Source organism: Pteropus alecto, unplaced genomic scaffold (genome assembly GCF_000325575.1).
Source record: "Pteropus alecto unplaced genomic scaffold, ASM32557v1 scaffold761, whole genome shotgun sequence".
Taxonomy (NCBI): Eukaryota; Metazoa; Chordata; class Mammalia; order Chiroptera; family Pteropodidae; genus Pteropus; species Pteropus alecto.
Genome location: NW_006431558.1, coordinates 320,035 through 331,600, shown reverse-complemented (window position 1 = coordinate 331,600; position 11,566 = coordinate 320,035). Strand labels below are relative to the sequence as shown.

General features: G+C 53.0%; 1 protein-coding gene across 1 annotated transcript in view; it reads right to left on the bottom strand.

Moving 5' to 3' along the window:
* DOCK6 (dedicator of cytokinesis 6) overlaps window positions 1–11,566 on the bottom strand; it is a 41,716-nt gene that overhangs the window by 3,418 nt on the left and 26,732 nt on the right. Inside the window, exons 28-44 of the mRNA XM_025040022.1 lie at window positions 9,565–9,678; window positions 9,284–9,454; window positions 8,762–8,901; window positions 8,506–8,675; window positions 6,566–6,726; window positions 6,250–6,432; window positions 5,780–5,906; window positions 5,363–5,447; window positions 5,121–5,217; window positions 4,857–4,991; window positions 4,421–4,573; window positions 4,128–4,286; window positions 3,903–4,003; window positions 2,541–2,733; window positions 2,311–2,454; window positions 404–535; window positions 301–315 (exon numbers count right to left, since the gene is read on the bottom strand). Of these exons, the coding sequence (XP_024895790.1) occupies window positions 301–315; window positions 404–535; window positions 2,311–2,454; window positions 2,541–2,733; window positions 3,903–4,003; window positions 4,128–4,286; window positions 4,421–4,573; window positions 4,857–4,991; window positions 5,121–5,217; window positions 5,363–5,447; window positions 5,780–5,906; window positions 6,250–6,432; window positions 6,566–6,726; window positions 8,506–8,675; window positions 8,762–8,901; window positions 9,284–9,454; window positions 9,565–9,678 (2,280 nt within the window). The remainder of the gene's footprint in view (window positions 1–300; window positions 316–403; window positions 536–2,310; window positions 2,455–2,540; window positions 2,734–3,902; window positions 4,004–4,127; window positions 4,287–4,420; window positions 4,574–4,856; window positions 4,992–5,120; window positions 5,218–5,362; window positions 5,448–5,779; window positions 5,907–6,249; window positions 6,433–6,565; window positions 6,727–8,505; window positions 8,676–8,761; window positions 8,902–9,283; window positions 9,455–9,564; window positions 9,679–11,566) is intronic.

Below are 11,566 nucleotides of genomic sequence, written 5' to 3'. Positions count from 1 at the left end.
GAGAAACAGAGGGAGTCGGAGCCCCTACTTTTAGGCAGAGATCCCCCCTCCAGCGGGCCCTGCCCGAGGGAGGGGTGTCTCTGAAGAGCTCCCAGCTGGGTGAGTCACAGGCTGCCCTGGAGATTTGGGGCAGGGAGGGGGACCTGAGGGGAAGTAGTGGGGTGCGTCATCACCCACCAAGCCTGGGACCCTGTGGCCAGGAAGCCATGCTCCTCCAGCGCCCCCTGGTGGTATGCCCCTAACCACAGCTGACCGACCGTCTTGGGGCCCCAGAGGCAGATGGCCACCAGGCGGACTCACCTCCCAGCCAGAGCTCTGTGGGGGAGAGAAGAGTCAAGGTCACTTGAGTCGAGGAAGTGGGGTCAGGGCCAAAGGCAGAGTCTGGGAGGGCATCTGGGCCCACCTGGTGCATGATCTTGGTGAAGGCTTCCTGCAGTTTGCCGTGCACAGCAGCCAGCTTCTTGTAGTCCCGGTGGGCTTCCAGGATGGGGATCAAGGTCTTGTACACCTCGTTCACTGCCTCATAGAGCCCGCCCTGGGGGGTGGGGTGGGGCAGGTTAGGATTCCCAGCACCCTTCCTGGACTTCTGCCTGGAACAGCCAGCTCCTCTGTGTTTCTACCCTCCCTCCAAGGCTCCATCCTCCATCACCTCCTCCAGGAAGCCCACTCTGACCACCCCCACCCCAGATAGGGCAATAGCCTTTCCACTCAGCCCCTACAGGCCCCTCTGTGGTCTGCACCACATTTACTATGTACCAGGTGCTGTGTACATCTGCACTTTACTCTCGCTCCTTCATCGGTGATTGGATTGGTGTTTTTTTTTTTTTTTTTTCTCCTTTCATTCCTCAGAGGGGAAACTGAACCTCAGAGACATGGAGGGGCCAAGAACGCCAGCCCACCTGGTCTGGTGCCTAAAACCTCCCTGACCACTAATGGCCGCTTATGGGTGCTCCTTGTCCCCAGCTGGTGCCAGCGTGAAGCCTGACACGCAGCAGGCATCCTGGGATGTTTGCTGACTATCAGAAGGTCTGTGTTTACCTTCTGGCTTCTTCTCAGGGGGCCTTTGTCTCTGAGACTCCAGCAAAGTGACCATAATGAAAACAACATCACTAGCGGGGCTGGCACCACAGAAAAGAAATCTCGCTGGGCGACCTGACCCTGAATCTGAGTGGGGTCCTGGTTCCCAGAAATGCGGGACCTGAAGAATAAGCGAAGCACCGGCACAGGGACAGAGCAGCCCCTGGAAGGCCTCTGAGAACAAAGCCCTGGCCTCTGACAAGTGAAATGCAGGAGAAACCAATTGCTTTCACACAAACGAGCAAAGTGGAGGAGAAACCCCTTTACAACAGTGGAAAATAAATGCCTAGGCATCAACTTATCAAGAAATACATAAAGCCTCTATTGCAAAAAGAGGGGAACTGAGGCTGTTTTTTGGTTTTGTTTTCTTTGTTTCGATTAAAAGAGACTTAAGAGACTTGCAGGCACAGCCATTGTGGATCTTATGTGGATACTGATTCAAACAAATCAACCACAATAAAAATTTTCTGGAGATAATTAGGGACATCTAAGCATGGACTGGTATTTAAGAATTCCTGTTAAATTGGTCATGTGGAATAAGAGCTGTGCAAAAGGGACTTTATCAGTGGGAGCTGCAGAGAGACACTCATGGGTGTGACGGTGTGATATCGGATTTTAGGCTGGAACTTCTCCAACTCCAAGTGCACGGGAATCTGAGATCTTGTTAAAATGCAGGGTTCAGAACTCTGCATTTCTAACAAGCCTTAGGTGATGTCTACACTGCTGGTCCTCTGACCATACCGAGTAGCAAGGGTTTATAAAAACTTCAGCCGAATGGTCATGTTCAGTTTCATCAATTTGTGAAAACTGGGATCTTGTCTTTTTAGATGTCAAAAAACCCACACCCTGTCCCCCCCACGAAAAAAAAACAAAAAAAGCTAGAGGCAAAGAGATAAAACAAGATAGTAAATACAGATGGCTGATGAATTCGAGTGCTGGGTATGAAGGTGGAGGTACAACTTTCTTATTTTATGTATGCTTGAAATTTTCTATAGTAAAAAAAAATTATTTTAATAGTAGCTAAATATATTGAAGGCTTACGATATCCAGGCTGTGTATCTAGGGTTGTACAGGGAGAAAGGCAGGTAATGGGGGCCTCTGAGGGTCCTGATTCTCTGCAAATCTCCCGCCTGGAAAGGGCCGGGCAGTAGCTTCCCCTTGAGTCTCTGGGAACAGGTATCTATGCTGCCACCCAGCCCGAGCTCGGGGCCCTGCAGCAGCCCCAGGCCTCACCATGGTGAAGTAGGCAGCAGCCTGCTCCAGCAGCCCCACCAGACCCAGCTCTGTGAAGTGCTTCCCAGAGCAGAAGCCCTCCTCGTCAGGCGACAGGATGTCATCAGAGATGGCGGACTCCTCCAGCACATTGGACGAGATATTCTGGGACGGGAGGTGGTGTCAGAACCTGGTCCCTTGCCCCGCACATCCCCCTCACCCCGAAACCCACCATCCCTCTGGCCATTCACCTGGAAGGAAACGCAGCCCACAGGCAGGTGGCGGCTGTCCTCGAGCAGGGCGAGGTACTCGGCCACCAGGGCAGCCGCGTGCACCATGCACTGTGCGGCCTCTGCATGGTTGCCCAGCTCTCCATGCTTCCCTGCCATGTTCTGCAGCCACGTCAGCCGCAGGTCCGGGGAGCCCTGGTAACCCCGGGCAATCCTGGTGCCCAGGTGAGGGGGGATGTGAGAAGGAAGGGAACCCACCTTGCCCACCCTTCACCCCACGCATCTGCTCCACTGACCAGCCAATCTCCTCACCTATACCCCATTCACCTGTCCATCGTTATCTATCCCCTCACCTGCCTGTCTCTTCACCTGTCCCTTCTTCTCCTGTCTCACCTGTCCATCCACTCACCTGTACTCCATTCACCAGTGCAGTCTCTCATGTTTCCTCACCTGTCCTACCTTCCATTCTTTCACCTGTTTCACCTGTTCATCTCCTTAGCCATCCCCCATGGCAAGTGGCAGCTGTCTTCAAGCCTGTCTATCCCTTCACCGGTCTCCTCACCTACCCATCCCCTTGGCCACTCTCCCACCTGTTCATCACCTTACTTGTCTCCTCATCTATTGTTCCACTCATTTTCTCACTTATCCTTCTACCTGTCTCTCACTGACCAGCAAATCTCCTCACCTGTACCACATTTACCTGTCTCTTCACCTGTCCAGTCTGTCACCTATTCCCCTGCCTGTCCGACCTCTCACTTGTCTTCCCATTTGCTTGTTCATCATCTCCCTTCTTCCTCTATTCACCTGTCTCCTCTCTTACCCAACCCCTCACCTGTACATCCTTTCACAACCTCCAAAACTGTCATTCTATTACTTGTCCTGCTCATCCATTTTTACCTGTGGAACCTTGAGCCATGCCCTACTCACCAATCCCCTTGCACATGCACCATTTCGCATGTCTACCCAGGCCCATCCCTCCCGTTGGCTAACTTCCCTATCTGCAACACCTGTCCCTCCATCTCCCACTCCCCAATTTCTTATTAAATACCCCTCACCTACAAATCACTTATTGCCCTGATCCATCACCCCTTCACCCATTGTTAGCACCTCACCTGTCTCTCCTACCTGACCCCTCTCTTATCTTTGTTCTGTAGGTTCATCTAGCATGTTCTCACCTTACCTGGGCTCTCACCTGTCTGTTCACTCACCTGATTATCTTCATCAGTCTGCTCTCCCGGCCCTTCTTCATCTGTCCTTCCTTGCTTGTCCTTCTTATCACCTGTATTCTCACCTGCTCCCTCCTTACCTTCTCATATATCTACCCATCTGTCCCCTCACCTGTCTGGGTGCAAGTGGCTAAAGGTCCCCCCTAGCCCTCCTCACCTGTACATGAGGTCAATGAGCATCTCGGGGTCTTCCTGATGCTCTTTCATCTTCACCGTGTCCGTCAGGATCATATGCAGGTTGAACATCAGGTCCTGGACCTGGAGTGGGGCAGTGGCCCTCATTGGGAAGTGACAGGGCAGAGGCAGTGGGGTCAGGGGTTGAGCAGGACAGGGCAAAGACCCCTTGCTTGCCAAAGGTGGGGCGGGGGCCTGGTGGGGTCACCTGCTCCGCAAAAGTGGTGTCCCGCAGCCCCACGTCCTCCTCGGCATAGGTGAGGATGGTCTTGAGCGACCGTCGCAGGTGCTCTTCACTGAAGTTCTGCGTTGTCCCCACCAAGGACGACAGTGACATGGTCACTTGCATCTTCACGCGGGCAAAGTTCTGCAGGGGCAGGGAGGGAGAGCACGCCTGCGGCCTCGAAACCTCACACCGAGGGCTTGCTCAAACTGCTGACTTCGCCTCTCTCCCCACCCACCCTCGGTCCACCAAACCCCTGGCTGGCTGCCCCTCCTCACGTTGCCGATCTCGAAATTCTGGCGCATGAGGAGGTAGAGCGAGGCGCTGGCGTGCGTGCGGATGGCGGCGATGCGGCTGCCGCAGTGTCGCAGGAGCCTCAGGCAGAGGTCAGCACAGAGCTCCGTGTCCTCTTCGAATAGCAGCTCTGGGAACTGCCCCCGGGGCGGAGACAAACACCCGTCAGCCCCTCCCCACGCTGGATCAGAAGGTCCCCCGTGGGAACTTGGGCAGGTACACCTGTCTGTGTCCTCTCCTTTGGCCACGCATAGTGGGCTTTGGAGTGAGACCGTGTTAAGGCCTTGGTGTGTGACACTGGGTGAGTGACTCTGCCACTTTGATCCTCAGTTCTCTCTGTAAACTGACTAAGGAGCGTCTGCCTCATGGAGTTGCTGAGAACACGAACTCTAAGAGCTGTCACTGCCGAATGATGCTCACCTTGGACACCAGGGCCCGCTGTGTGGCCAGGCCATGCTGCAAGAAGAGGGCACTCTGGGCACTGCCCAGACTGTACAACACGACCTTGAGCACCGCGCCCAGGACGCTCTCCCGGGCCTCCGACAGCATCACCGTCTGGGGGCCAGAAATCCAGCTGTTAGGGACGGGGGTGGTTTTGGGGTCAGGGAAGGAGGGAGACTCTGGAGTCAGGGATCACAAGGCACAGGTGGCATCAGGTCAGGGAGATGCTGGATTGAGCCACACCTGCACGATGATCTCCAGTGTGTCCAGAACCACCAGGCTCGCCTCAGTTGCCAGGTTCCCGTCCACCAAGGCCTCATGTTCTATTTCATCCTTGGTCCTGAAAGGGAGAGGAGGGGCTTGGGGAACCTCTCAGAGCCAGACCGCACCCCCAGCTGAGCTCTCCCCGTGCCTCAGCTGCCCGTGGGGCACTGGTTCTCTGGAACTGGTCTGACCCCAGGGAACCACTTCCGGCCCACACCCACTTGTCCACACGGTCTGAGGTTTGTCTCCAGTGCGTGATGCTCTTCCGCCAGCGCACGTTCTCCTGGTTCCCAAACGGGCTCCTTTCTGAGACGCAGAGGCACGTGTTCACAGATGGGCAAAAATATAAGGACACGTGAACATGACAAGGGCACAGGCACAAAGATGCACAGGTAGGATAACCTGCGAGAACACTGACTGATGAGGACGCTCGCTGAGTGGATGCACACAGTTAGATGTGAATGACGTGTGAGAATGGCTAGAACAGACACCTGTGTGTGTGGGGATGACGCATGGACTTCTCTCTGGGACAAGTGAGCTGGACAGAGTGGTAGGAATGGGCCGTCTTGGGGCCCTTCAGACACAGGGTGGGAGCAGCTGGTGGGGACGGACGTGTGTTGGGTACATCTCTCTCTCACCACGGCTCCGCCGCACCATCTCCTGTCGTGCTCCGATGGTGCCCAAAATGGCTTCTTCCAGTCGAGCTTTCATGTCCAGTGACTTCTTGAACGTGAGGCTGTTGATGCGCTCAAAGGCCTTTTTCCCCTGGGAGGGCAGAGACTGGGTTGCAGATTGACTCTGCCCGTTTTTGTGGAACCTGGGCTAATCTGGTCCTGCTTCGTCTGGCCCTTTCTCACCTCTGGGACCCTGTGCTTAAAGACACAGCTCTCCTCTTTACTGCAAACTCTTGGCATCTTCCAAATTCTATTCATCAACATAAGTCTCCCTTTTGCTTTGGCTCAGCACAGAAACGGTCCACCCCTTTACCCTTGGGAACTGGCATACAAGGACAGTCCACTCCTTCAAGCTCAGCCCACAGCACCAAGGACCCTGTATGCATACTCAGCCTGCCTCCTACACCCCAGGCCCCTGCCCGCCCACCCCGAACCTTGTACTCGAAGGCGGCCAGGCAGAGATACAGCAAGTCCAAGAGACGACCCAGCTGAGGGAGAGACAGGTCGGCAGCCCAGTGCTGCAGGAGGGCTGGCTCTGCATTCTTCAGTACCCACAGCACACATACCAGCAGGGTCCGACTGGACTCGGCAGAGAGGGGACAGCCTGAGCGAGAACCCTGGCGCCAGAGAGAGGATAGGGCGCTCAAAAGGGAGAGTCAATTTCCATTTTCTCCATGTAAGATTTGTATTTCATTACGTAATCTCTATTCCCAGGTTGGATAGTGCCTCTGAGGACCAGCTCATACTCACTGTCGCTCCGCCCTGGGAGATGCTGGCTCGGGAGCCAGGGGCCAGGGGGCCACCAGCGATGGCCATGGCCACTGAGGGGTTGATGGTGCCTCCAGTGTCCCCTTCCCCTTCTGTGTCTGAGTCGAGCATCAAGGCCAGTCTTGACCGTTGACCTGGACCCTCTGAGGGGAGGGGAGGGGGAAAAAGAATGAGCACTAGGTAAATGCTGCCCCTCTATCTCAAATTTCAGCTCACAGGTCACCTCATGGAAGCCTTCCCTGATACCAACCCCCAAACCAGGGTGGAGCCTCCAGTAATCCATTCCCAGGGCTCATTTTGTACTTGTGATTAGATACATCCACAAAGGCCCGGACTATATCTGCTCTGGCCACTGCTATGTGCTCCACACTTAGAACATGGCCTTAGCCCATGGGAGTAGTAATTGTAAAGATGACGACGGTGATGACAATGACGACGGCAATAATGTATGCTGCTGCTGTTATTATAGCATCGATTGGCACTTACATAGCATCTGCTGTGTGCCAGGTGCTACTCTACCTCTAAAAATATTAACACTTAACCTTCAAAACAACCATATCAGATAAATACTTTAATCACCTCTACTTTATAGATGAGGCAACTGAGGCACAGAGAGGTTGAGTTACTCGCCTGGGGTCACACAGCAGGTAGGTCAATAGTAAAGCTAGGATTTTAACTTAAAAATCTGGTTCTAAATCTATGATCTTAAAAGAGTACCCCTCCCCTCCCAAAAGAAGTCTCAACAGAGAGGGGAGTTGCCAACAAACACAGAACAGGTCTCATACTAGAGATTCTTGAAACGAAAGGTCATCTGAGTCTACCCATAGCTCCAGCCCAGGCTAACCAAGTTCAATGTCTCACTCGACTGAGGTGAATGGCAACTTATCCCATCTGCTCAGGAGAGGGAAAGAAGAACCCTCAATAGGAAAAGATGATATTGCTTCAGTCTGGATGGTTCTTTTACATATGATGTCCAAATACAATAAAAAGTTGAAAGACATGTAAAGAGGCAGGAAAATATGATTGATAAGAGAGAAAAATAGACAACAGACTCAGGTACATAAATCGCCAAAAGTTAGCACTCAAAGGCTTTAAAAGAAAAAGCACTGGAAAAGGTAGGTCAAAATGAGTAAAAAGGAGAATTTCAACAGAGAATTGAAATCTACACACAAAAAAATCAAATAGAAGTTCTCCAACTGAAAAATATAACATCTGAAATTCTGAATTCAGTGGATGGCATTAACAGAAGACTGGACACAGCACAAGAGAGAAGTAGTGAACTCAAAGACAGGCGAACAGGAAATTTCCAAGTGAAGCACAGAGAGAAAAAGGAATGGAAAACAGAGCAAAGCGCAGCAGGCATGTGTGACATGACCAAAAGGTCTAACGCAAGTATAACTGGAATGCCAGAAGGACAGAAGCAAGGAGACGAGGCAGGAAAAAAATTCCAAGCTAACAACCGAGTAACTCCTCCAAATGATGAAGGGGATCAACACGGGAATCCCGTCTGTGCTTCCAACCACTGTGTATCCTTCAGCAGTGCTAATGAATGTGCATGAATTAACTGACCGCTCGCCCCGATGTTCCCAATCTTCCCTCTTCACCTACCCTCTTCTCAGAGGATGTTATAATATCTCATTTACTGTGGACTGACAATATCCTAGTGCTATAACTCCCTATATTTTCACTTAACTATAGTAAATTGTTGGTGCTACCACTGTCCCCATTTTACAGGTGAGAAAGCTGAGGCTCAGAGAGGTTAACGGCTCACCTGGGGCCCAGCACCGGCACTCGAATCCAATCTATTGACCCTAATGCCATGTTTTGCTCCTAAGTGTGCTCTCCTACCTTTCCTGACCTGAGCTTTGTGTGTCAATCAAGCCCCTGGATTGCATGACCCCATCCTGTCCTGGCCTGCTTACCAGCAAAGTCATGTAGCCGTGGCAGTGTGTCCCGGGCGAGCGACAGCAGTGGTAGGTACAGCTCAGCCACGTGGGCCTTCACGGTGGCCTCGGCGTAGCGGGGGTCAGCATCGTGGCCACAGAGCAGGCTGTGGACAGCACTGATGGCTTTCTTGTGCAGCAGGGATGCCCTGTGGGGCAGTGAGGTGCTCAGGATCGAGTGGATGCTGCACCTGGATCTTTCCACCCTCTGGGGCCGGACAGGGCCTGTGCTCACCCCTCAGCCTCAGGTTCCAGGGCCAGCGCCAGTTCCGTCAGCAGGAGCCCAGCCAGGAAGTGCTGCTGCCGGAACGGCCCGCTCAGCTCAAACATGCTGGTCACCTTGGGGTCTGGGGCCTGGCTGGAGAAGGTGGAGCTCTGCAGAGGGTTGGGGTTAGGGAAAAGCAGGGATAGCAGGGGTCAAGGGTCAGAAGCGAGAGACTGGGATTAACTCATCTGGAGGTGACAGCATGGAGTAAAGGTCAGAAGCAGGACACTGGGTTTAACCTATCTGTGAGGTGACATGGGCTCAAAAGTCAGAGGTCTGAGAAACAGCCGATGGAAGGCAGGTGTAGGAGTTAAGACTTAGCGGTGAGAAATCAGAAGCTGGTTCTCCCAGTAAACTGCTGACCATGAGGGGTTAGAGGTGATGGGTCAGAGCAAGGGGGTCAGTCCCCCTGGACAGTGGCCCACTGTGGAATGGACAGATAGGTTTAAGGTCCTAGGTCAAAGGGAGGAACCAGAAGTGAGGCCAGCCCACCTGGGAGGTGGTGGAGGATACGGAGGGTGAGGGTGAGGCTGGGGGCGACAGGGGACAACAGGGGAGGTTGAGGGTCACGTAGTGCTCGTGGCTGCACAGGATGCGGGTGAAATCCATTCTCAGGGTCAGCAGCACCGCTGGGTTGGGGGCCGACTGCAGCCGTGTGGCCACCTGTGGGGGAGGGGGGTCAGCAGGCAACAGTCATAGTTTCTCTGCCTGTCACACCCAACAACCCACCATGTCACCCGCAGATGCACTGTTCCCATAGTGCCCACCCCTACCTGCTTGTAGTGGGCCCGGACCAGGCTGAAGACGAAGCCGCGGTCCACCAGGGACAGCAGGTCACTGAGGAAGAAGGCCAGGCTGGCATTGAGGCGCTCGGCCAGCTCCGCATCCTGGGGACACAGGGCCTGTCAGCCCATACCCACACACCCCATCAAACTTCAGTCCCCACACAGGGCCTAGCTCTTGTCAAGGCCACTAGCGACTTCCAGGAGCCTTGTCACTGCCCCAGAGCCCGGGGTCTTCTACACAAACCTTCATCTCCGTGCTCCAGCCACTCCCAGCTTTCCTGGTTGCCCTCCTTCCTCCCTGTGACTCTCCCCTCCCTTCCTCACGCTCACTTGTCTATACCCCTCAGGGCACCTTACAGCACACGGGTTTCTTTTCTCTTTTACAAGATTTCAATAACACAGATGGCAGAGATTGGCAGCTGACTCCCACCTGGATCCTTTCTCACCAGCTCTGAGGGTATCAGAGTTCAAAGCTGGGTAATGACTACATTTCCCAGGCTCCTTTGCAGCTGAGAATAACCACGTGATCACGTTCTGGCCAATGGGATTTGAACAGAAGTAATGTGGTCACTTAAATGGAAGGAGCAGGTCTTGTTCCCACCACCTACCACACCTAATGTGGCAGGCACTGTGGTAAACCTCGATTGCCAGGCCCACACCATGGAGCCCCCGACAGCCCGCTCATGCTCAGAAATAAACTGTAGTCACATTTAAACCACTTGTGATTGTTTGAGTAAATCAACCTCAGCTGTAACAGATAAGCCTCCCGCAATCATTTAACGAGATGTACCGAGCATCTACTGTGTGCCAAGCCCTGTGAACGAGACAGAGGTGGTCCCTGATGCTTGTACAGCTCAGTCCCGTGTAGCAATAAACAAAAGGATTCCAGAAACTGTGTTTCGACGACAACTGAATAGGGCGCTGTTTTGAGAGAAGCTGGAAGGACGGGGAGAAAGGTATTCCAAGCAGAGAGAACAGTAAGGCAAAGGCCCTGAGGCAGGATGTGCCCAGCAAATGTGAGGAACAGCAAGGAGGCTGCTATGACTTCAAGGGCCAGCTGGTGCTTGTTCCGCCCTCATGCTCTCGTGAGCCATTCTGTGGCTTTCCAAGTCAACCTTAGTGGCCCTCAGAGTCCTGCAACCCAAAGAAACAAAATACAAAGCCTGCCTGGGCACTGAGTCCACAGGAAGACAGAGACAGGGTTTGCCTTGTGCACAGAGACTGATACAGTCAGTGCTTGATGAATGTCAAGGAATAAAATCGCTGTGGCCCGTCACTGATGCCCCACTAGCAGCTATGATAATGGTGCTCCTCGAGGGTTTTGGTTTTCCTTGAAATCCTTTCTCAGGGTGGTTTCCTCGCAATCTGGGCCAGCCCCTGGGAATGTCAGCCCCTGGGGAGGCTCCAGAGGAACAAAATTGAGACCTTTGAGACCAGCCCAGAGGTTGCAGAGGATTGCACAATGGCTGACTTGGACAGATTGGTGTTTCAAAAATCTGTAAAGTTCCTGTTAAATCTAGAAGTCTCATTCCACTTTAAAAATCAGACATTCTGGCCATAGCTAACAGGGACATGCCCTTTGGTCCTCTAGAAGCCCCACTCTCCCAACTGAAGCTGATGGTGAGGATGTGGGCTCTGGAGCTGATGGCTTGGGTTCAAATCCCCATTCTGCCCCTTCTCAGGTGTGTGGTATCAGGTTGTTAGTCATTCTCTGCCTCAGTTTCTCCGTCACTAAAATGAAGATAATACAAACTTCATGGGGTTGTTGATTTAATGTGATCCACCTAAAGTGTTTGGATACACAGTAAACACTCAATAAAACGCTCAACATTATTACTATTATAATTATTATTTCCTGTCCAACTCCCGTGGGCATTGAAATGAGTGATCCAGGGCCTGGACGTGACAGTCTATTTATTGAGCACTTACTGTATGCTGATACTGTGGCAAGGACTGATGGATCTGTCCTGTCACTTCCTCCAACTGTCAT